At 43.2% G+C, this 25,667-nt stretch overlaps 1 protein-coding gene across 2 annotated transcripts in view; it reads right to left on the bottom strand.

Annotated features, from left to right (window-relative positions):
* GLB1L3 (galactosidase beta 1 like 3) overlaps nt 1-25,667 on the bottom strand; it is a 40,161-nt gene that overhangs the window by 6,635 nt on the left and 7,859 nt on the right. The window contains exons 8-18 of one of the 2 annotated variants that reach the window (XM_023185851.1): nt 22,064-22,145; nt 20,883-20,947; nt 7,407-7,491; nt 5,440-5,577; nt 4,575-4,721; nt 4,066-4,172; nt 2,748-2,888; nt 2,364-2,435; nt 1,815-1,896; nt 1,280-1,367; nt 857-968 (exon numbers count right to left, since the gene is read on the bottom strand). In XM_023185851.1, coding sequence (XP_023041619.1) covers nt 857-968; nt 1,280-1,367; nt 1,815-1,896; nt 2,364-2,435; nt 2,748-2,888; nt 4,066-4,172; nt 4,575-4,721; nt 5,440-5,577; nt 7,407-7,491; nt 20,883-20,947; nt 22,064-22,145 — 1,119 coding nt within the window. The remainder of the gene's footprint in view (nt 1-856; nt 969-1,279; nt 1,368-1,814; nt 1,897-2,363; nt 2,436-2,747; nt 2,889-4,065; nt 4,173-4,574; nt 4,722-5,439; nt 5,578-7,406; nt 7,492-20,882; nt 20,948-22,063; nt 22,146-25,667) is intronic. The other variant, XM_023185852.1, reaches the window with a different exon arrangement.

The raw sequence follows: 25,667 nt of genomic DNA, 5'->3' as shown, positions 1-25,667 counted from the left end.
AAACACAAAATAAGTCTTAATGATTTATCACAGACAAGTCCTAGATATAATCCAAATGTCCAGAAAAAGTAAAATGGTTAAATAAATTATCACGTATTTACTAAAGGAACCCAGTATAACAGTGAAAAGGAACAAATCACTGCAAAATCGATAAATGGCTGAACCTCACAACACTGAACAAAAAAAAAATATTAAAAAGAAGATGCCCTGTATGATTCCATTTACATAAAGTCAAAATAGGAGACACTGGCCTAGGGTGTTGGAAGTCAAGGCAGCGGTGACCTTTGCAGAGAAGGGGGCAGCGGTTGGGAGGGGTGCTAACAGTATTTTTAAATTTCAATGATAATTATATGGTGTTCACTTTGTGATCATTTGTTGATCTGTACATTCACATTTTGTATATTTATGTTATCTACGTGTATTTATACAGAAAAAGATATTCTAGGTAAAAACTAACCTACCAACTCACCCCACACAGAAAGACAAAGCAAGCTGCAGAATACATGGTACAATTCTATTTGTGTAAAATAATTGTGTCTGTGTGTGTTCAGGCAAAGTTATATATAAAAATACACCACTGTTGGCAGTGTTGAGTTCCGAGAAGCAGAGACTAATTGGAATGGGGGTGGGTTCAGAGGGGAACGTCATGCTCTGCTCTCTCCCCCTTGTTATTGGTTTGAATTTTTCATTGTTTTGATGTGTCACTCTCTAAATAGTGATAAATTAGGAAGACTGATCAATGTGGGAAGGCTTGGTTGGAGATGAGGAAGAAGAGGAAAAGAAGAAAGGGAAGTATTCCTCCAGGAACACTGGCTTTGCTCCAGAACCCACCAGGGCAGCAGAGGGCGTCACCTACCAGCAGGCTCAGGAAGGTGTCCTTGGGAGAAGGGCCAGCCTTCAAGGTCCCACGGTAGAAGGCCGGGCCCTGGTGGCTATCTGGGACAGGCTTCCAGGTGGCAGAGCGGAGCCTGGAAGGAAGGCCAAGTCATGGGGGAGAGGAAGTCCCCTTCCCAACCCAGTTCCCAGTACCCACCCCAGGTGGCCTGGGCCGAGCCAAGATTCTGTTTCAATGAGCTAGCATAGACTAGACACGCTAGACACGTTAAGATCGGAATCAGGACACTTGCTCCAGGGCCCTAGTTCTGATGCCGCAGTGCCCGACAGCCTGGAGTAAATCACTCAGTCTCTGTATCTTGGACTCTTCATCTGCAGGGAACAATCTGAAATCTCTGAGTTCCCTGATCACTGAAGTGTGCACGGGGGGCCAGCTGGAGCATACCTCTCAAAGAAGCTCATTTCCATCTCCAGGGAATAGATGGTAAAGCCCTCCAGGGAAGAGTTATTGATGCTGACAGATCCAGTTATTCCTGCAGATGCAGATGGGAGGCAAGAAAGAGAATATGAGCCAGGACTGGACTAGCATCTGGGACAAAGCAATGCAGACGTGTATGTGCCTTAGGACAGGGGCTCAGCCAGGAGGGCAAACGTTTGTCTGACCTGCTTTGACTGAAGGGTTTTACCTACATGTTTCCATACTACCAAGAAAGTTCCCCCACTTAGTACTGGAACTTCTCCTGAAACTCCCAAAAGGAAACTGGCCGCGCTCTAGGACAAGCCAGCAGCGAACACACTGGCTCCACCCTCTGGCCCTAGAGATCAGAGAAGGCAAGACAAGGGCGAGGGGTGATTTTGCATCTCTGCTCCCAGGACCTCGGTAGCCCACTACTGAGGGGCTGGATTTCCCCCCCGACCCCAGTGTGTAGCCCGGGTCTTCGGTTTTGAGTAACTGAGGAGAAGCCACAGCCAGAGCCCACCTTTCTGCTCATTCTGTATTTGCCATGAAAAATTGACTCGTCCTTGATTCTCCACCAGGATCCTCAGGTATCGGCAGTCCTGCTGAGACAGGCCCGGTCATGGAGACCAAGCAGCCATGGAGGGCGTCTACCCGACAACCCATTTTTTCGCTGAGTTCCACATAGAGAGACACATGGGAGAAAAGGAGGCTCCAGAGCCCAGCAGTCTTCCCTGTCACCTAAGGAGTGCCTGTGTTCCTACAGTCAATCTGCCTTCCCCTCTGCTGATCCTACTGGGAAAGGCAGAGACTCAGCTGTGCCTTTAACCAACTCTAAAAGCGCAGAAACCCAACCAGGGGCTGAGGACAGGCTCAGGGCTTAGTGAGGAAACCCCCTCCCTTCCAGCACACGGTAGCTCCTGAGGGACCAGGGCCTGGGGGGCACTTAGGCTTCCAGACCTGCACACTTCCTGCCGCAGCCCCAGGTGAGGAGCAGTGACTGTCTTAGGACCAGGCTCCGTCTGCATTTGAGGGCGGTCAAGGGCATCACCTGGGCTCTCAAATTACATACCCTGAGTTCAGGAATGTGCAGGTCCTTATTATTCTCATTCAGAATCCCTATCATTGTCTCATCCAGAAACACCTGCAAAAGAAGAGCCGGCATCAGACTGCTAGGCCCACCTGAAGAAAGGGAAAAGAGGGGCTGTGGTTTTGGCAGAAGGAGGTCAGTATGAAGGCAGGGACCAGTTGTGGTGTTCACAGATGGCATGAAGCTGCGTAGAGACTCTCGGTGGTGATAAAAGCAGAAAGCAAGTCTATTTGGCCTGACTTTTTAGCCCCAGTGCCTCCCATATAGGAGGTCATCAAACAGTAACGTGCACCTCAACCAACTACCCTGCCCAACAGCACGGGGAGGTGATGCATTTGCTTCCCACAGACAGCCTGTTGGCCCTACCTGTGCCATGTCATGAGCGTGGGCACAGAGGCGGCCTCCGGAGCAGATGGACTTCTCATACAGGACAAGGCCGTAGGACTGGCCACTCCCATTGTTTATGGGAAGGTTCTCCATGTTGACGGGCTGATGGGACCTGACTGGCTATGAGGAGAAACGGCAGGAACAGAAGCCCAAGGGCTGAGAAGTCAGGATCCTCCTAAGACCCTGTCATTTGGTGTGGTCCCACCTAATGGTCCCCAAGGGTTCTCTGAATGGGAAATGATAAAACAGATGGCATGCGATACTGCTCTGTGCTGACATCTCCCTGCCCAGGAAACTCTAGGAACTGCAGGGCACGGTGATGCGGGAGCAATCGCCATAATCCTAAGAACTGATTAACAGAGGAAATAGATGGGGCAAAGGGGCTCGTGCCTGTAATCCCAGCACTTTGGGAGGCCAAGGCAGGTGGATCACTTGAGGCCAGGAGTTTAAGACCAGCCTGGGCAACATAGTGAGACCCCGTATCTACAAAAAATTTAAAAACTTAACTGGGCGTGTTGGTGCCCTCCTGTAATCCCAGCTACTCAAGAGGCTGAGGCAGGAGGATTGCTTAAACCCAGGAGTTCAAGGCTGCAGTGAGCCATGATTGTGCCACTGCATTCCAGCCAGAGCCATAGAGCAAGACTCTGTCTCAAGAAAAAGAAAAAAAGAGTAAATAAATTGTATTCTAAAATATTGAAGTCTCGCAATGAATTATGCACCAAGCAAATGTTTATTTCACTAAATTAAATTTAGTTACATTAAATAAATGTAGTTTCTTTAGTGTACCAGTCACTACCTTTTCTCCAAAATAGTGATAGCAGAGGTAAAACCAATGTCAATTCAAGGGCTACAGTTTCAGTTCCAAGCAGCTTTCACCTTTCTTCAAAATAGGACAGGAAGGCTGATGGAAAAGGAGGAGCAGTGACCGAGGAAGTTCAGGCCCAGCTGCTGGCAAAGCGGGGGCAGAAGCTGTTCTCCCGATCCCAGCTCAGCAGCTTTTCCTGCGTGGATTCCATAAGGACCACGCAGTCTAAACAAGAGCATCTCCACAGGTTCATCTGAGCAGGAACCCAGGATCCTCCAACATCCTGCTGCCCCTCCCCTGCACACTGACTCCAAGGACAAACCCCTTCACAGTCCACCCAGAAGGAGTTGGTGGCTCTTGTCCCACAGTTCTAAATGTGAATGAAACGCAGAGGATTTGTTTTCCCACTTCCTAATAAAAAAGTTTCCTGAAGGAATCCCTGCCCCATCCCTCCAATGGCCACTCCACCTCCTGTGGCCAAGCAACACTCACCTCATTTAAGTAGGATAGGGCATCCCACAGCGGGAGGTACAGCGACGGTCTCATGGGGGGATACACAGCCTTGGGAGTAAGTTTGGGTACTTGGGGCAGGGGAGTTGCTGCAATGGAGATGGGGCACAGGGCAAAAAGTGCCTGAGATGACCACTGCCTTCTCGAAGCCCCCCATGCCTATCCAGCATGGCCTTTGCTTTCATATTGGGGATTACTATGTCATCCATGGTACTAAGAGCTTTACAAAGAGTAACTCAGTCTTCACAGTCATCACAGGAGACCAAGGTTACTACCTTTATTGTCTCAGTGAAGAAACTGAGGCTTATAAAATGCTTAGAAACCCTTATTTCAAAAATCAGATTTTAAGCCCAGGGTTCGAAGTTAAGGTTGCCGTTGTTCTCAGGAGCTTGGTGTAACGGCTGCCCCCAAGGGAGACTCGCGCACTTTTCCACAGAACAGAGACTCCTCATGAGGAGGGCTGGCCCGTAAGTTAAATGGGTGCTGAGTACCTGAGACAGATTCAAAGAGTTTTTGAAGCTTGAAATATTTTTCTGTGTAATCTCCAGCCTCCGTGAGCACAGCATCATAGTCTGCAAGACACCGGGGCCAGTCACCAGCCATGCAGTCTCCGCAGCAGGCCGTTTCAGCACCGCTGGCTGCAAATGGCCAGGGCCACTGAGAGTGAGACAGAAGGTAGACACCTTCCACCCCACGTGAGTGTGTGATGCCAATCTAAGGACATTCCCCACAACTCTTCCCGGGAACCTGAGGCTGCCATGACACTGGGCTTGCCTCGATTTCACTTTCTAATGCAAACTTGTTCAACCCACAGCTCATGGGCCACAGATGGCCCAGGACAGCTTTGAATGCAGCCCAACACAAATTCATAAACTTTCTTAAAACATTTTGCACTTTTTTAAGCTCATCAGCTATCATTACTGTTAGTGTATTTTATGTGTGGCCCAAGACAATTCTTCTTCTTCCAATGTGGCCCAGGGAAGCCAGAGAGTGAACAGCCCTGCAATGGATACTCTTTTCTTTGTTCAGCTGGTATTGCCTGGCCATGCAGGTCTGTGCCTTTACAGCAGTCGCCGTTCCTACCCTGCCTCTCTTCAGAGGTTCAAGCCAACAGGGCATTATACAAGACGCGTGAAGCGGAGCTCTAAGTCCCGGAAAGCCCTGTCTACTGCAATGACAGCCTGTTGGGGCATTATGAACATACAGAAGGAAGGAAAATAGATAGGAAAATCCTCAGTACTCAGCATAGATTAGAGGTCAAGAACCCAGTGATGCCAGAACAGGCTTCCAGAGCCTCCTCTGTAAAGCCCTAGCACCGCCCATGCTGGAGAGACTACTACACCAGCAGACACTTGCCATAGCTGGTGACAATGCCAGTGTGCTTCCCGAAATATGTGGCCCCATTCATGAAACCAAAGTTGGTTCCACCATGGAACATATACACATTGAAGGAGATCTCATATTTGATGAATTCAGACACAGCACGTTCAACTTCTGCAAAGGGGAAGATGAGAACATAGAGAATGTTAGAAATTGAGAGGAGAAAGAAGTCTCTGGCAAACTCTTATCATTTCCAACCCTACCCCGCAATCAATTACAGTAACTCCTCGCTTCACAGCTGTATACATTCTTGGGAATGGAGACTTTAAGTGAAAGAATATACAACAAAACCAATTTTTATCTCAATTTTATAATGAAACGATGTTTAAGAAGACGGTATTATATGAGGATGTGCTGTGCATCATTTTTAAAGTTTCCAAGAACCTGTTGATGACGTTAAAGACCCACTGCAAACGTGTTATCATTCCACCTCTACAAAGATTCCAACAAAGAAATAGGCAGAATTGGCCAGAACTACTCTAGGACACCAAATCCTGTCAATCCCAAGAGATTTTTGAACATTTTTTTTCCAACGTATCGACATAATTTGACTCCAACCTACATCTATTAAATAATACCCTAAGAATTCTCATGTCACTTAAATATCTAATTTTCCTTAAATTTTTTGAAATCATACTTACAATTAGTATACCCTCATTACTACCTTCCAGTATAATGTTTCCAGGAACACTGACTTGGAAACACTGCAATAGTCCACAAGTGGTTGCTGTTAATCTTTAGCCACAAAAACTTCCATTTTTTACTGTGTTTAAACAGTTACTACCATCTCTCCACTGGCCACAGTGGGAAGAAGGAGGTTAAAAGTCATTCAGAGTGGGAGTCAATTCTGGCTATGCTCTTTACTATTTGTATGACCTTGGTCAACCCATTTTCTTTCTCAATGCCACTGCTTCCTGATCTGTTAAATGAATGTATTAATTCCAACTATATCATGGGACTGATGAGAAAATTCATTGATGAGGTAATATATGTGGAAAAAAGGCACAGTGCCTGCCATACAAGAGACCAGAAAACTGTTATTTGGTGGTGGTGGTGGTGGTATTGTTGCTGGCATTATTGTTGGTGGTAATGATGGTATTATTGTTGGTGTTATTGGTGGTGATAGTGGCATTTTCTGACTTTTTTTCTACTTTTCAACCCAAAACAGGCTTTTCTCAGTCCCCAAGTATTTTTCAATATTTTTCTATACTTCAGATACAAGTAGGCTTGTTTTCATAATAGCTCTTTCAAAATATCTTCTGTAGACACATATGGTCATTAAGTAAACAACTGCCAGTCATTGCTCTAAGTGGCAGCACTTAATCCTCACAATGTTTTATGATAATCTTCACGTTTGGATGAGGTCACTGAGACTTAAAAGGAAGGAAGCCTGCATGAGGTCCCATGGCTAGCACTCCAGAGCTGGGATTAACACCTGATCTCTTTGGCTCCAAGATCCATGCTCTTGGCCACTCACTGCATGTTGTCCCCTAACTATTATTAGTGCTTAGCTGACAATGCCATCGACAGGGCCTACGCACTGCTAGAGATGATTAATATTCCACCTTCCTCAGAGACGTCACATTCTCAGAGAACCTTCGGTGACCACCTAACCTTACCTGGGCAGGTCTCTCTTCTGTCTTTTCTATCACTGCACCCTGTTTGTTTGCTTCAAACTATCAGCCAAACATGGAACTATATATTGATTGTTTTACTCTGTAATGATCTGTGAACCTCACTAACTTATACTCTGTCGGGGGGTGGGAACCATGTAATTTCTATCCACCAGAGCATCCTCAGGGCCTGGCTGAGTGCTTGTATGTAAAAAGTTGCATGAATAACTTGGCTGATCCAATGAATCAATTAGCAGAGAACTGTATGAATGAGTTCTCATGGGACCCGGGCCCGTCTCTTCCTGGAGTCAAACACTGCAAAACACTCACCCTTTGCATCTTTAACATGGTGCTTATCTCCCCATCTGTCGAACCAGCCAACCCAGTATTCCATAACCAGAAGAGGCTTATCTCTCTAAAAACAAACCAAAGCAAATACTAAGTCTGGCAAAAGCAAAACAGAAAAATCAGAAAATCTGAATACAATAGATGAGAACTTAAGGAACTCATGCTTTTCTCCTTTTTCCCAATTCAGAGCTTTCCCTTTTTGATCCATTATTTCTTCCCCCACCCCCTGCCCATTACCCCTTGGCCGTCATTCATAGCTCTGGTTCCTCCACTCCTAAATGTCCACGGTCTTCAGCTTCATGTGCCTCCCCACTCTACCTGCAAAGCACCACCAGCCATTTCAACCCTGTCTCACCCAAGGCAGGTGTCGAAAGAATGAGTTTTGGATACACAAGGACCTGACTGCAATTCCTTATGTAGAAACTCAGATTCCACAGGCTTTCAGCCTGACACCTGCATTCCACCTCTAGCCTAGCATTTTCAGTGCTGCTGAATAATGTAGATTCTGTTTTTAAAAGGTGACACCTCCTCCACAGTAGGCCTGGCTGTTGCTGTGCCATGGATATTCAACTGGAAGATCGCAGGTGAGCCTCTCCTGGGTGGTATGTCAGCCACTCAGCATGCATTCTCAGCTGCACTCCTGGAGCCCTCTGGCATATTGCTGCTGTAAGATGGTCTCACTCTAAGCCCAAAGAGTTGTCAGCCTAGGACTTTTGTTAGCTGCTCCCTGAATTTGGATTATGATGTTTTCCAGATCCTATGTTCTCTTCTGCCTTGGTTTCATTTCTCATTTCATCCTTCAAACACTTCCATAGAAAGGATGAGTGGAAAATAAATATTCTGAGTCCTTACATGTCTGGCTATCAACACAATTAATATTTAGACTGGGTATAAAATTCTAAGTTAAAATTCATTTAGCCTCAAATTTTAAAGGCATATGCCATTGCTTCCTATTATCCAATATTTTACAATCCTATGCCATTCTAATTATTTTTGCTTGGCATGTAAGCATGTGGTTTTTCTCTCTGTAGGATGCTAATTTCACAATTTAGGTCTTTTTCATCACTTACTGTGCTTACCATTTGAGGTATGCTTTTTATCTACATGTACAGATACTTCAGGTAAAGGAAATTCTTACGTTACTTGCAATTTCCTTTCCTCCATGCTCTTTGTCCACTCTTTTTGCAACCAGTATTAATAAGACGTTGGGTCTCCTACAATAATCCTGTAAGACATTTATCTTGTCTCTTTTATGTTTTGTTGGCTTATACTAATAGTAATATTAGGATATTTTATCATCTTTACCTTCTAACTTCTATATTTAATTTTTAATTTCAAATACTAGATTTTTTAATTTCAAAGAGTTGTTTTTGGTTCCCTGATTGTCCCTCTTAACAGCCCACTCTTGTTCGTGTATAATCTTATTCACGTCTCTTTGCATATTAATAAGCCTTTTTACTACTCTATTCTGTTGCCTGAATTAACTCCATGTTCCCTGATTTCCATGTTCTTCTTTATTTGTAGTTTAATTATTTTCTCTTTGTGAAATTTTATTAAGTAAATACAGATCCTTGATTTTCCATTTGTACTCAAGAGGAAAGACTGACTTCTGGTGTTAAAATTGTACTGTGGGTTTGATCTTCTCCTCTTGGAAATCTTCCACATCAAAATAAGGACTGAGAAATGGAAACACAAACGACATCCTCTATGAAGCTAAGAGACATCTGAAACTTCAAAATATAAATCGGGAGGAGGAAGTGCAAAAGCATTGAAGGTCTATCAGGGGTTCAAAAAACAGAGAGAGAGAATGCTCTTTGTCGAAGATTTTAGGAAAGACTCACAGCCCAAATTTCTCCCAAGTGAGAAGCACACTCTATAGTGCAAGACCAACCATTTATTATCATTTACAGAACAGGGTGCACAAGCTGGTGAAGGGAATGCACTTTACATAATTCAATGCATCAGAAGCTTAGAAGGACAAAATTATCGAAGAATCGCAGATAAGAACTACAAGGAGGAAGAAGTTGCTGCTTGTGAGGTATCTGAGAGCAGTCCTGCAATCTACACTGGCTCCCTGGGAGGACCGAGAAAGCAAAAAGGAAGACGGGTAAAGGTAAGAATTCATCCCTGCCCACAGCAGGATGCCACTAAGATACACTGTTAGCACAGTCACATGAGTCCTTCAGCCAATAAGAACTCATCTCCATCAAAGACAAGTAATAATAAAAAAGAAACAAGAATAGAATCTACTTTTAAAATTCTAACGGAAAAGAGTTTTCTTTTTTAACAGGGAAAGAAATTAGAGGAGGAACACCAAAAACTTTCTATAGCATAGGTCAAAATTGTGATCCAAAAATATTGTTATAAAGTTAAAAATCCCAACGAAACAATCACCTCTATAAATGGAGAGCATAAAAAGAGAACTAAAAGTAGTCAAGGAAGACATGATAAGAAAATATAAGGAGCTAAAATATGACCTGGCAAAGATTTTTTTAAGAGAGATAAAATAGAAAATATTAAGTCCAAACTGGAAGCAGCTAAAAGGAAAATAAACATTGTGAGGGACATGAAAAGAAAAGGAGTGAAAAGCGAGCACAGTTAAAACAGAGAGTAGAGAGAATGAGAAAGAAATGGATGCAGGAGATGTGAAAGGAAGAAAAAAGAATTTTACATGACACATAACTTGTATCCCTAAAGAGAATAAACCAAAGGCCGGACACAGTGGATCACGCCTGTAATCCCAGCACTTTGGGAGGCCGAGGAGGGCGGATCACGAGGTCAGGAGTTTGAGACCATCCTGGCTAACATGGTGAAACCCCGTCTCTACTAAAAATACAAAAAAATTAGCTGGGTGTGGCGGCGGGCGCCTGTAGTCCCAGCTACTTGGGAGGCTGAGGGAGGAGAATGGCGTGAACCCAGGAGGCAGAGCTTGCAGTGGGCCGAGATCGCAAAACTGCACTCCAGCCTGGGCAACAGAGCGAGACTCCACGTCAAAAAAAAAAAAAAAGAGAATAAACCAAATAAAAAAATTTAAACATATTTAAAGATATAATCAAAGACTTATAATTTCCAACAATCATGATCTATGTTATTTGGACCAATGCTCTCACTGAGGATTTTTACAAAGTTAAATCAAATATAATATCACCATAGATACAGCTGAAAAGAGAATTCATGTATATGAAAATAAATTAGAAGAAAGTATCCAAATAGCGTAAGTAGACAAAAAAAATGTACAAACTAAAGACATATACAGCCCATTTGAGAAGGTTTAATGAATTTAGCTGGAATTCCGGGACGAGAGGGGTGAGACAACAGAGCAGAAGCAATATTTGAAGAACTACCAGCTGGGAATACATATATCCTAGAAGCCCAACAAACTGGAATAATAAATAAAAAGATATTCAGAAAGAGACATAGGTCACCTGCAGAAAATAAAAAAGAAAACAAAAAATTCTTAGCAATAAAGGAGAAAAAAAAAAAAAATGCGTGACAGAAGACCTCTCCATAACAGCAGGGAAGTTAGCAGACTATGGGCTGAAAGAAAACTGCCACATTAGAATTCAGAGCCAGTGAGAGACTGAAGCCAAAAACAGAGAGTCTGCCATAAACAGACATCACTAAAGGATATAATTCAAGCAGAAGAAAATTTTGTATCCTGAGTAGAGTCTCCAGGATATAAAAAATAATAAATAGCAAAAAGATAAATATTGGGCTAAAACTAAATGAATATTGATCATATAAAACAAATATATAATATTTTTAGAATTTTAAAAAGATAGAAATCAAATACAAGAAAAGTCCACAAGATGCATGTGATGGAGTGGTCAGAGTCAGAGTGCTTGCTCTGAGACACTTGTACCATCCAGGCGGAGAGCAGAACTTTAGACTGCAGGGGATTCCATACTTACATTAAAATGTCAAGGATGACTTTTAAAAGATAAAAACAGATTCTAACTCCAGAATGACACAGGAAAAAACAGAAATTGATTTTTTAAAATAGTGGAATCCACAAAAAGAAGCCAAGATTGTAAAGAAAAAGAAAATAAACATTTAAAAGCAGGCACATAATCAGATGGCAGGTTTAACTTCAGTCTAAAAAGGATTACATGAAATATGAGTGACTGAGAGCTCCAAATAAAAGTTTAATTGTGTCAGACTAAAATAAAAATATTTAACTAATTTCTGATCTCTGATAAGAGAGATATCTAAAGAAAAATGTAGAATTACAGCAGGATTAAAAACCAAATGAGGATATAGAAAATGATACACCATTCAAATATTAATCAGAGAGGTCTGGCATGGCAATATCAATGACAGACAAAAGTGACCTTAAGACAAAAAGCAATACTGCATACAAACAGGATGACTCCCTAGTGATAAAATTTCACGCCCATAAAGACAAAACAAGTCCAAATTTACATAGCCTCAAAATACATCAAGCAAACTTGATAAATTTGCTAAAGTACAGGTAAAATACTAAGGACTACTGGTAGCAATATGCAAATCTGCAATTATGATAGAAATATTAACACATCTCTTTCAGTGACTAATACAACCAGCCAAAACAATCAATTGGAAATAGAAAATTAGAATAACACAATAAATAAAATTGACATAGAACTTAAACAGAATACTTCACCCAGTGCCACAAAATACATTCACTACAAGCACATAGGGCATTTACCAAAATTGACCATTGATAGGACATAAATACAAACAAAATTAAATATAAAAAATAAAGAATCACACCTAAAAACTTTAAACAAATGAATCTAACTCTACATCAAGTTGGTAACATAATTACATAAAACAAAGAAATTATTCCATGTAACCTTAGTACATAGAATTTTCACTACACATTCTTAAAGATAAAAGAAAAACCACAGAAATCTTTAAGATCATTAGATTTTCTTATTTTCAGTAATATTATCAGTGTTGTCATTTCAAACCTATCAGGAATATATTGTAGAACTAAGTGAATAATAAAATTGTGAATGTTGTTATCAATCAACTACGATGTCCAAAGTCAGAGAAAAAATAAAAATATAAATCAGAAAAGTTAAATATAAGTTGTATATTTGCTTTTTTTAAAAAAAAAATCAATGAAACCACAATTTTCTATTTTATAAGATGCCAATATCCTGGCCCTACACACTGAAAATGCTTAGAAGTAACAGCAATTTGATAGTAAGCACAGCTTGTATTCTACAGAAGCAACAGCGTTCTTAGGAGAAATCACTATTTCTGGGTTGAGGTTTGGAAATGTATCAGGTGAGTCTGGGACATTGTATTTGGCTGGAAACCAAGTAAACTATGAAAGACTGATGGGGTCATGTCAGAGGAGAGAGGAGCCAGGTGGAAAGGTGCTTCCAGCAGGCCAGCGAGAAGCCACTTTAAGCTTCAACAACATAATGATTAAAATTGATAAGAAGGCATTAAACATATTAAAAAGTCATGAATTGGCCGGGCGCGGTGGCTCAAGCCTGTAATCCCAGCACTTTGGGAGGCCGAGACGGGTGGATCACGAGGTCAGGAGATCCAGACCGTCCTGGCTAACACGGTGAAACCCCGTCTCTACTAAAAACTACAAAAAACTAGCCGGGCGAGGTGGCGGCGCCTGTAATCCCAGCTACGCAGGAGGCTGAGGCAGGAGAATGGCGGGAACCCGGGAGGCGGAGCTTGCAGTGAGCTGAGATCCGGCCACTGCACTCCAGCCTGGGCGACAGAGCGAGACTCCGTCTCAGGGAAAAAAAAAAAAAAAAAAAAAAAAGTCATGAATAATCAAAGAAAACAATTTACAAAAGTTTGGAAAGGTACAGAATATGTTTTCTGACGTCAGTGAAATAAAGGAAAAAAAAGAAAAACTCCCTATGTCTGAAAATTTAAAAATTAACTTCTAAACACACTCATAGGCCAAAGAAACAATCATATTGAATGTTCGAACTAGTCTGAATTACAGTATATCCAATATACCAAATATAAAACTCATGAACTAATGAGAAATCTATACCCTTAAATGTTCATAATAAAACATAGATAAAATGTGAAGGCTAATTACCCACCTCAAGAAATTAGAACAGCAAAATAAACCAAAAATAGTAAAATAAATAAAGGAAATATAAACCTAAGAGCAGAAGCAGTGAAATTGAAATTAATTTGCAATAGAGACAATTTAAAAAGAAAAATCGGTCTTTGAAAAGAACCAACATGCTTCTGATGAGACTGATAAGACAGAGTAAAAACAAACAGATAACTAAGATCAGAAATGAAAAGGAAAGACCAGCACAAATGATATGGCCATTAAAAACATGAAGATAGTGTACATAATTATACGCCATTATATTTTAGTTTGAACGAAATGGACATATTCCTAGAAAAACTGTAACAACCACATTTACTCAGAAGGAAATGAACTTCTGAGTACAGCTCAGAGCTATAGCAGTGGGAAAAACATAAATCCCATCTTCACTGCAAGGACAAAACTAGAAAAACTGTAAATTCATGGCTTCTTGGGTCCAACAGAGAACCTAGGTCAGAGAGCAACCAAATACCTAAAATCCATGGAAAACCTGATGCCTGCAGGAAGAAGCTGGACCCAAGCCACTTGCTTACCTGGGGCTAGGTCCCCTAATATAGTATCAATAGATCATATTAAAGAAGTGCTAAAGACAGTGTGGGCCAGCATGAGAGCATGAAGTCAAGGGAGCCGAGACAGGTGACAGCTGACACCCTCATGCTGACTTTAACTCCCCAAGTCTACCAGTTGTTCTGAGGGGAGATTCGGGAGAATCCTGGGCAAGTCTCTGTTGCAGGCTGAATTGTGTCCCCCAGCCAAATTCACATGAAGGCCTAACTCTCAGTACTGCAGAATGTGACTGTGCTTGGAGACAGGGCCTTTAAAGAAGTAATTAGGTAAAAGGGAGGCTGATAGTGTGGGTCTTAATCCCCTGTCACTGGGGTTCTCATAAAAAGAGGAAGTTTTGACACACCAGGGTCTCATGTTCACGGCAGAAAGACCATGCGAGGGCACTTTAAGAAGGTGGCCATCTGCAAGCCAAGGAGAGGCCTCAGAGGAGAACAGCCTGTGGACGCCTTGATTAAAAAGTGGTCAATAGGGTGGGCACTAATCCAGTATGTCTGGTGTCCTTGTAAGAAGAGGAGATTAGGACACAGACACACACAGAGAAGAGACATATGAGGACACAGGGAGAAGACAGCATCCAACAAGCCAAGGAGAGAGGCCTCAGAAGAAACCTACCCTGCTAGCACCTTGATCTCAGACATCTAGTCTCCAGAATGTGAGAAAATAAATGTCTGCTGTTGAAGCCACACAGTCTATGGTCCGTTGTTATGGCAACCCTACCAAAGTAACACACCTTTCTTCCTGGTGTTGGCTGAGGGGAGGGAGCCACCGCCACTGCCAGACCTTCTCCCAGCCCATCTTCCCTAGGGAACAAAAGCCCTAATCAGCTAAGAAACAGCACAGAAGCTGTCACTTAAGGGCAGCTTAACTGGATAAAATCCATTACATCTGGGAAAAGGGATGGGGGATGCCCTATCCTTGGGAAAGAAGGAACACAGGCTAGGATCAAATCTGCCACTAGAAGAAGAGCAGGAGCAGGAGCACCTGCAAAGGACACGCCCCTCAGAGCCAGAGACAGCATCTGCTGACAATAAGGCATATTCAGAACATTAGGGAAAGCCTTTCTCCCTCACTAGCAGGCTAACCAAGCTGGAGAAAAAGTAATACATACTGTAGCTGAGAGAGTCACAAGCAACAGATTCTCTATGGGACACAATGCAAAGGTGAGACTCAGAGGGGAATGCAGACATAGAGAAAATAACCTCTGTCAAACCAGCACTTGCCCTCAACACAAGATACCACCAGAAACATTTGAAGCCCATGATGCACAAAGGATAACACAGCAACAACAAACCTCACAACTAGCCCAACTCCAGACTAGAGGAACACAAAATCCCACATGGCCTAGCAGAATGAAAGGCGTGCTGATCTCCAAGACAGTATCTATGTCCTATGCATGATGTGCAGATTTCAATAAAAAATTATGAGACACACAAAAAGGGCAAGAAAAGAACACACCTTGAAGAGATAAAGCAATCATCAGAAACAGACTTCGATAAGACACAGATGTTGTAACTATCGCACAAGGAATTCAAAATAACTATGATTAATATATTTCAGCCTATCATGGAAAAAGTAGACAGCATTCAAGATCAGATACGTAATTTTGGCTGAAAGATGAAAACTGTAAGAAAGAAGCAAATGGAAATATTAGAAATCAAAAACATAGCAAGAGAAACGAAGAATTTCTTCAGTAAGTTCATCGCTAAACTCAACAGGCATGAGGAATGAATCAATGAATTTAAAGGTAAGTCAGTAGAAATTAACCAAACTGAAAAATAAAGAGAAAAAAACATGGTGGGAAGGAAAACAGCATCCAAGACTTGTGAGACCACACTAAGTGACCTAATGAACGTGCAATTTGAACTGCAGAAGGTGAGAGAGCAGAGAAAATATCTAAATAAGTGATGGCTCAGAATGCTACAAAATTAATGACCTAATCTTGCATTCCTAGGATGAATCTCACTAGAATGTAATTGTATTAGTCCATTTTCACACTGCTGATAAAGACATATCTGAGACTGGGAAGAAAAAGAGGTTTAACTGGACTTAGAGTTCCACATGGCTGGGGAGACCTCAGAATCATGGCAGGAGGTGAAAGGCACTTATCACACGGCAGCAGCAAGAGAAAATGAAAAAGAAGCAAAAGTGGAAACCCCTGATACACCCATCAGACCTCGTGAGACTTATTCACTATCACGAGACTAGCACGGGAAAGACCCGCCCTCATGATCCAATTACCTCCCACTGGGTCTCCCACAACACATGGGAATTCTAGGAGATACAATTCAAGTGGAGATTTGGGTGGGGACACAGCCAAACCATATCAGTAATGCATTATCATTTTACATATTGCTGGATTCAATTTGCTCATCCTTTGTTGAGAATTTTTGCTTCCATGTTCAAAAGGGAAATTGGTCTTTGGTTTTCTTTTCTTTAGTTGCTTTTATTTGATTTTGGAATTAGGAAAATGCTGACCTCATAAAATGAGTTTAGAAGTATTCTCTCCCTTTTCTATTCTCTGGAACATATTGTGTAGAATTATCATTATTTCTTACTTAATGTTTGGTAAATTTCACCAAACCACCGAGCCAAGAATCTCCTGGAACACCAAGCATGATAAACTTTAAGAAACAAACCACATATAGGCATATTACACTGAAACTTCTGAAAACTAAAGACAAACAGAAAATTCTAAAGGTAGCCAGAAGAAAAAAGACCAAAAAAAAAAAAAAAAAAAGATAAGGATTAATACTGACTTCTCATCAGAAACCATGGAAGTAGAAACAATAATGAAGAGACATCTTTAAAGTGGGGAATTATGAAGATACTATTGTACAATCCTAATACTATCTACACTTTAGTGTGATTAGTAGTTTCAGGTTAATTTTTAAATGTATATATACATATTTTTTTCTTTCTTTCTTTTTTCTTTTTTTTTTTTTTGTGATGGAGTCTCCCTCTGTTGCACAGGCTGGAGTGCAATAGCACGAACTCAGCTCACCGCAACCTCTGCCTCCCAGGTTCAAGCAATTCTCCTGCCTCAGCCTCCCGAGTAGCTGGGATTACAGGCACCCACCACCATGCCCAGCTAGTTTTTGTATTTTAGTAGAGACAGGGTGTCACCATGTTGGTCAGGCTGGTCTCAAACCCGACTTCAAATGATCTGCCCACCTCAGCCTCCCAAAGTGCTGGGATTACAGGCTGAGCCACCGTGCCCCACCTATATTTTAAATTCTAAGTCGACAGCTACAACTTTTTAAACTGACATAAGTAATAAGTCTACAGAAGAGATAAAATGGAATAAAAAAATTATCAATTAGCTCCAGAAAAGGGAGAAAAAAAGAACAAGAAACAAAGTACAAAAGAGAAGAATTTGCAAAGAGGTAAATTTCAATCAAACCATCTCAATAACTACTGTAAGTGTGAATGATGTAGCACATTATCTTAAAATACAACAACTGTCAAATTGAATCTTTTAAAGCAATATGTAAATATACAGTGTCTACAAGAAATCCCTTTTAAATATAGATTTTAAGGTATACAAAAAGCAAAAGGATAAAGACATGCCACGCAAATACTAATTAAAAGAAAGCTAGTTGCTATATTTACATCAAAATAGAGTTCAGAACAAGGGAGAGGGACATTATATAATGATACAACAGCCAATCTTCCAACAAAATATCATAATCCTAAATGTGAATGCACCTCAAAACAGAGACAAAAACTAACAGGCCTAAAGGAAAAATAAACAATCTATGATTATATTTAGAGATGTCAACATTCCTCTCATAATAATTGATGGAATGAGTAGGCAGAAAATCAGTAAGGATAGTGATTACTTGGCCAATATCATCAATTAGCTTGACCTGATGGGAATTTATAAATAGATGTAAACTACACATTACTCTCAAATGTACATGGAACAGTCACCAAGAATGACCATATTATGATCCATGAAACAAACCTTAACAAATGTAAAAGAACAGAAATTATACAAGTATGTTCTTGGGCCTTAACAGTATTAAACTAGAAATCAATTATAGAATACTAGCTGGAAAATCCCCTGAGATTCAAAAATGAAACAGCACACTCCCGACTGATGCATGGAATAAAGAGTCTCAAGGGAAATTTTTAAAAATGTTTTGATGTTTTGAATTCAATGAAAACAGCCCATCAAAATTGTGAGATGCAGCAAAACTAGTACATACAGAGAAATGTATACCATAAATGCTTATATTAGAAGAGAAGAAAACTCCCAACTCAGTAAGCTAAATTTCCACCAGAAAGACTAAGTGAAAGAACAAATGCAATCCGAAGGCAGCAGAAGGGAGAAAATGCTCAAAGTTCAGAGCAGAAACCAAGGAAGTTAAAGACACAAAAATAACAGAGAATCAGAATCGAGCCAAAAGCTTATTCTCTGCAAAGATCAATAAAAATTATAAACTTCTAGCCACACTAACCAAAATAAATACATAAAATTAGCCATATTAGGACTGAAAGAGGAGCCATCACTAATGACAACAAACACATTAAGAGGATAACAAGGGATTATCACAAACAACCCTATGCCCATGAATTCAAAAATTTAGATGGAATAGAATGAAATGAGTAGAATAAATCCTTGAAAGACATAAACTACTACAACTCACTCAAGAAGAAATAACTTAAATTTTCCTGTATCTATTAACAGAAATTGAACTGCAAGTTAAAATTCTTCTAAAAAGAATTTCTTTTAAAAAGAAAATTTCTTTTAAAAAGAAAAGAATTCTTCTAAAAAGAATTCTTTAAAATTCTTCTAAAATTCTTCTAAATTCTTCTAAAACTTCAGGTCCAGGTAGTTTCAGTGGTGAAAGTTATCAAACATTAAGAAATACTAATAATTCTACACTATCTGTTCCAGAAAATAGAAAAGGACAGCATACTTCCAAATTCATTTTATGAGGCCAGCATTATCCTAATTCTAAAACCAAATACCTTTTAAGAAAAGAAAACCAAAGACCAATGTCCTTCATAAACATGGAAGCGAAAATTCTCAACAAAAATATGAATAAACTGAATCTGGCAAAATAGAAAATGATAATAGCTCACAATCAGATGAGATTCATTCCAGGAATGAAAGACTGGTTCACCATGCAAAAACCGCAGTCACCATATTAACACACTAAAGCAGGACGGCCTTTGGTTTTGACTATGACTGTACATATATGACAGCCAAGCACAATCCAGTCAGCTATCGCAGGAAATGAAGCACTGAATCATGCTACAACATCATAAATGGACCTCAAAGAAACAACACCCTGTATGAAAGAAACCAGATGCAAAAGACTAAATGCTGCATGAGCCCACTTATGTGAAATGTCTAGAAAACGTAAATTTATAGAACCAGAAAGCAGATTGGTGGCTGCCCAGGACTGGAGACGGGATTAACTGCAATGAGCATTAAATGCAATGAACATTTTGGATTGTGGTGATGGTTGTGGAAATCTGTATGTTGAATTACATGCTTACAATGGGTGAATTTAATGGTGTATAAATGAGATTTCAATTAAGTTGTTAACTGAAAGTTACAAGAAAAAAAGAACAAAAAGGAAGACGACGACTTACCAAAGGTATTGAAAAACTAGAGATAGCCACAGATCCACAGAGCTCTGACAGGGCCCCTGCCTTTCACCAAGTTGGAAACTGTATAGAAATTGATGAAAATCCAGGCGCAGTGGCTCAGCCTGTAATCTCAGCACTCTGGGAGTCCAAGGTGGGTGGATCACCTGAGGTCAGGAGTTTGAGACCAACCTGGCCAACATGGTGAAATCCCATCTCTACTAAAAAGTACAAAAATTAGCCGGGTGTGGTGGCAGGTGCCTGTAATCCCAGCTACCCAGGAGGCTGAGGTGGGAGAATCGCTTGAACCAAGGAGGCGGAGGTTGCAGTGAATGGAGATCACGCCATTGCACTCCAACCTGAGCAACAAGAGTGAGACTCTGTCTCAAAAAAAAAAAGAAATTGATTAAAAAAAGAAATAAGGTTCATGACTCTTATTTATAACATAGGTGGAGGCTGGGGACAGAGCCCTGGAGCTGCAGTCTTTGGCTAGGCCGGGGGGCCACCGTGTGCGGGAATGGAAGGAAGGCCCTCAGGGGCGGTGTAGTGGGGCTGGGAGCAGAGGCAGAGGCTCACAGCGGCCCAGTGGGCCAAGCCGTGGGGGCTGGATGGCATCCTGGGCACAAAGGACAACCAGGAAAGAGTGTTAAGCAAAGGAGACTGTGACCACGCCTGGTCTTGAAGCGCGCACTCTAGTTTGTAGAGAAAGGACACATGTACTCCCTGGAGGCTGGGCTGTGGCTTGTCCTTCTTTGTAACTGTCACGGGAGGTCACCCACTGAGAGGAAGGTGGGAGCCGCTCAATCCGCGTCTGTTAAATCAGCGCAGGTACAATTCTCGTCCCTTCCCACAATGTGTATGCTGTGGCGGGAAAGGCTAACCCCACGAGAACTCCCTGGGAGGCCTCCATCAGCAACGCGCTCAGCCCGGCTCAGCTCCGTCTTCACAGGGCAAAGGGAGGAACATCGTCTCCCTCTGATTCCCGTCACCCCTCGCCCTGCCCACTCATCTCCATGACGTGATCCACAAGCGGAGGTGAACAAGCAGGCTTCCCTCCTCCCTCCCCACCGAAATGGCTTGGAACCTGCTGAGGGCCCAGGTGGAAACCTGCGGTCTTCTTGGCAAAGCTGTTTTCACTTAACACCAGTTACACAGGTGAGGGCGGTCATGGCAGGAGGAGCTGTAAAACCCGCCTGTCTGAAATGTCTTACCTGGACTTTATGAAGCTGACTGAAAGTATTCTTGTGAACTTTTTCCAAATTGATGGCGGCCAACACTGCATGAAGAATAGAGAGGCCCGACTGAGAGAGCTGAAGCGTCAGGCAAGCGCCCTCAGGAAACGGAAGGAACCCGCGCCCACGCACCCGCCCACGCACCCGCCCACGCACCCGCCCCCCCACGCCGGGAGGGAGCGGCCCCCCCCCCCCCCCCCGGCGCGGGCGGGACCCGCCCCCGGCCCCCGCCCCGACGCACGCAGGAGGAAAGGAACCCGCCCCCCCGCCCCGACGCACGCAGGAGGGAAGGAACCCGCCCCCGCCCAGACGCACGCAGAAGGAGCGCACGCTCAGCAGTGAGGAGGGCGAGAGGCTGCCCGGATCCCACTGTGCCACGTCCAGAGGGCTGCCATGGCCATCGCCACGTCCCTGACACTTGCACGGACACTCATTGTTAAAATTAGCTACACTCTGTGCAGGGAAGTGAGCCAGGCCAAGGCTACCTGACATGATTAGACCAGAAACGGAACGCAGCTTCCTGGCCCCAAACTCAGAACGTGTTCCATTGTGCCATGCTCCAGTGGAAAAGCCGCTGCTGAGGAGGCAGAAGGGCAGCCGCCGGCAGCAGCCCGCCCCACCGGCCTACTCACACCCGGGCGTGTCCCTCACTACTGCCATCTGATGAGTCCGTCCTGAATCTTCCTGCCACTTAATTCTCTAGGACCTCCTAAGTGTCCACACGGAGCCTTGGGTGGTAGGATCCCAGAAACGGGACAAGGTCTAGGGGGGGTTCCTGACACAACACCCATCTTCTGGTTCTGGCTGTGGTTTCCCACATTAGTGGAGACGGCCCTGATCCCAGGCCAGGCCCAGTACTAATGCAGATTCCTTACCACAGAAAAACTACGGGAGATGGAAAGGCGTCCTGAGGACAGAGGAGCTCCAGTGCTGCTGTGTTTAAAGACAGCAGGGGCAAGGCCAAGAGAGGGGGCCGGTGAGCAGCCCTGAACCTTGACCTTGAGTCCTCATTTATTATAACATCAAACTCCAAGATCCATCCCAGTGGACACAGGAAAGGGAGGCATCAAGGTGCACTTGTTTTTCTTTGGGGTGTGTTCAAGATTTACACGGGCTGGCTGAAAGCCTTGTTCTCCTGTGAACTAACTCTAAATGTGTACCTCCTTTGGTGTAGCCGCTCAGCACATTTTTCTCACCATCGGAGGTCAAGAGAAACTCCACAATCCCTCTTCTCAGCAGAGCCTGTTGAGAAAACCAAAATGAACCCAATTCCCTCATTCCATTGGGAAAAAAAAAATACATACAGCTCCCCATACTCATGGGTTCTACATCCAGGAATTCTGCAATCACATTCAGAAATGTTTTTACTTTTTTAATTTAAAATTTTTTTTTAGAGACAGGGTTGTTGCAGGAAGTCAGGGACCCCGAACGGAGGGACGGGCTGAAGCCACGGCAGAAGACCATAAATTGTGAAGATTTCGTGGACATTTATTAGTTCCCCAAATTAATACTGTTATAATTTCTTACGCCTGTCTTTACTGCAATCTCTGAACATAAATTGTGAAGATTTCATGGACACTTATCACTTCCCCAATCAATACCCTTGTGATTTCCTATGCCTGTCTTTACTTTAATCTCGTAATCCCATCATCTTCGTAAGCTGAAGAGGATGTGTGTCTCCTGAGAATTGCGTCTCCTGATTGCGTTAACTGCACAAATTGTTTGTAGAGCATGTGTGTTTGAACAATATGAAATCTGGGCACCTTGAAAAAAGAACAGGATAACAGCAATGTTCAGGGAACAAGGGAGATGGCCTTGGACTCTGACTGCCGGTGAGCCAGATGGAACAGAGCCATATTTCTCTTCTTTCAAAAGCAAATAGGAGAAATATCGCTGAATTCTTTTTCTCAACAAGGAACAGCTCCGAGAAAGAGAATGCGCCCCTGAGGGTAGGCCTATGAATGGCCCACGTGGAGCCGGCCATCTTTTAAGGTCAAAGCCAAAGGGATGAAATAAGCCCCGGTCTCCTGTAGTGCTCCCAGGCTTATTAGGATGAGGAAATTCCCACCTAATAAATTTTGGTCAGACAGGTTGTCTGCTCTCAAACCCTGTCTCCTGATAAGATGTTATCAATGACAATGCGTGCCTGAAACTTCATTAGCAATTTTAATTTCACCCCATCCTGTGGTCCTGTGATCTCGCCCTGCCTCCACTTGCTTTTTGATATTTTATTACCTTGTGAAGCATGTGATCTCTGTGACCCACACCCTATTCCCACACTCCCTCCCCTTTTGAAAATCTCTAATAAAAACTTGCTGGTTTTACAGCTCAGAGAGCATCACGGAAACTGCCGACATGTGATGTCTTCCCCGGATACCCAGCTTTAAAATTTCTCTCTTTTGTACTCTTTCATTTCTCAGACCAGCCAACGCTTAGGGAAATAGAAAATAACCCACGTTGAATATCGGGGGTGGGGTTTCCCCAATACATGGTCTTGCTGTGTTTCTCCAGGCTGGAGTGCAGTGGCATGATGATAGCTCACTATAACCTCAAACTCCTGGATTCAAGCCATCTTACCACCTCAGTCTCCTGAGTAGCTAGGACTACAGACACACGCCACCATATCCAGCTAATTTTTTTTCTTTTATAGAAACAGGGTCTCACTATGTTGCCCAGCCTGGTCTGAAACTCCTGGCCTGAAGTGAGCCTCCTGCCTTGGACTCCCAAAGTATTCAAATTACAGGTGTGAGCCACCACACCTGGCCAAAAATATATTTCTTAGTTGCATCTGTACTGAACATGTACAGGCATTTTTCCAATCATTATTTCCTAAAGAGTAATATATAGCAACTATTTATGTAGCATTTACATTGTATTGGGTATTAGGAGTAATCTAGAGATAAGTTAAAGTATATGGGAGAGGCCAGGCACAGTGGCTCATGCCAGCACTTTGGGAGGATGAGGCAGGCAGATCACTTGAGGTCAAGAGTTTAAGACCAGCTTGGCCAATATGGTGAAACCCTGTCTCTAATTAGCCAGGTGTGGTGGTGCATACCTGTAATTCCAGCTACTTGGGAGGCTGAGTCACAAGAATTGCTTAAAACCAGAGGCGGAGGTTGCAATGAGTCGAGATCATACCAGCCTAGGTGACAGAGTAAAACTGTCTCAGAAAAAAAAAAAAAAAAAAAAAAAAAAGCATATGGGAGGATGTGCATAGGTTGCATGGAAATGCCACACCATTTTATGTCAAGGACTTGAACACCGACCGATTTTGTGTCCACGGGGGCCCTGGAATCAATCCTCCATGGATGCCAAAGGACGACATGAGGAAATTGGAAACTAAACAGAGCATGGTTCGGTTGGGTGGGATGTGAGCTAGACAAGGGTTTGAATTCAGTCTGACCTTCTGCAACTTAGTAAATTGGGGGAAATCACTGTCTGTCTCAGCCTGGTGATTTTTGTGGGGAATGACCCTAAAATCGGTCGAGTGTGGGTTCTGACACCCCATAACCAAAGCCAAAGCCTCCAGGAACAATGGGCTGAGTTTACCAGGAAATGCCCTGGAAGAGGATCTAAGTCACTGAAAGAAGAGGAAGACTAGGGAATCACTCTGTGCTGGAAGGGGAGAGGTTGCAGCTGTGGGGTCCTGAGAACCATCAGGGACTTCACCAAGCTCAGGTGCTGCCTCACACTGTCAAGGGGAACAAGGAAGCCTGCCATGGCTGCAGGGATGGGGAGATCTCATCCGAGAAACCATGGTTACGAGGCCAGATAGCCAGGGCCCAGCTGTGCATCTCCTGTGTTCATTGAGCCACATCTGGGCCTGGGATTGGAGTTGAATGTTAATTTTTTTTTTCTTTTTCTTTTTCTTTCTTTTTTTTTTTTTTTTTGAGACGAGTCTCACTCTGTCGCCCAGGCTGGTGTCCGGTGGCACAATCTCGGCTCACTGCAAACTCCAGCTCGCAGGTTCGTGATTTTCCCGCCTCAGCTTCCCGAGTAGCTGGGATTACAGGCATGCACCACTACGCCCAGCTAATTTTTGCATTTTTAGTAGAGACAGGGTTTTGCCACATTGGCCAGGCTGGTCTCAAACTCCTGACCTCAGGTGATCCGCCCGCAGCAGCCTCCCAAAGTACTGGATTGTATGTGGGAGCCACTGAGCTCAGCCAGTAAATTTTAAAACCAAGAACAAACAATGCTGGCTGAGTACAACTGACTCAGGGCAGCCATGCAGTCCCTGGGAAAAGTTGGGGAGGGAAATTACTCTCTGACCTTGTCCAACTCCAGAAGCCACAGCTGTAGGGCGAGAGCCAGCGTGTGGATGAAGTCCAGCCCCGCCCTCCTCCCCACTTTGCCCAGCTGGGGACCCCTCCTCTTCCCCTCCCAGCCTCCAGAGGTCTCCGTGCAGGCACTGCTGCAGAGGCAAGGGCGGAGTCACCATGGCTCAGGCCCACCGTGCAGCCCTGCACCCTGCTTGGCAGCCCAAGGAGGGGTTCACTTGAGACTGAACTCTCATCAGCTTCCTGAATGTGGGAAGTCAGGGGCCAGCAGGGGCTGAGCCACCAGGAAGGACAGCAGGCAGAACTGCAGTTATTCCCTGGCCTGAGACATCCCTCCATGAAGAAGCAAGGGGGACAGAAGAGATGACGTTTATCTTACAGGCCAGAAAGCTTCAAGCTGAGAGTCACATCACTAAATTCTTGAAGCGTTATTTACAGTGGAGGAAGATTCACCAGCCCCAGCTTTAATGAGAACCGTGGGTTC

Source organism: Piliocolobus tephrosceles, chromosome 13 (assembly GCF_002776525.5).
Source record: "Piliocolobus tephrosceles isolate RC106 chromosome 13, ASM277652v3, whole genome shotgun sequence".
Taxonomy (NCBI): Eukaryota; Metazoa; Chordata; class Mammalia; order Primates; family Cercopithecidae; genus Piliocolobus; species Piliocolobus tephrosceles.
This window is presented reverse-complemented; position numbering and strand designations above follow the sequence as displayed.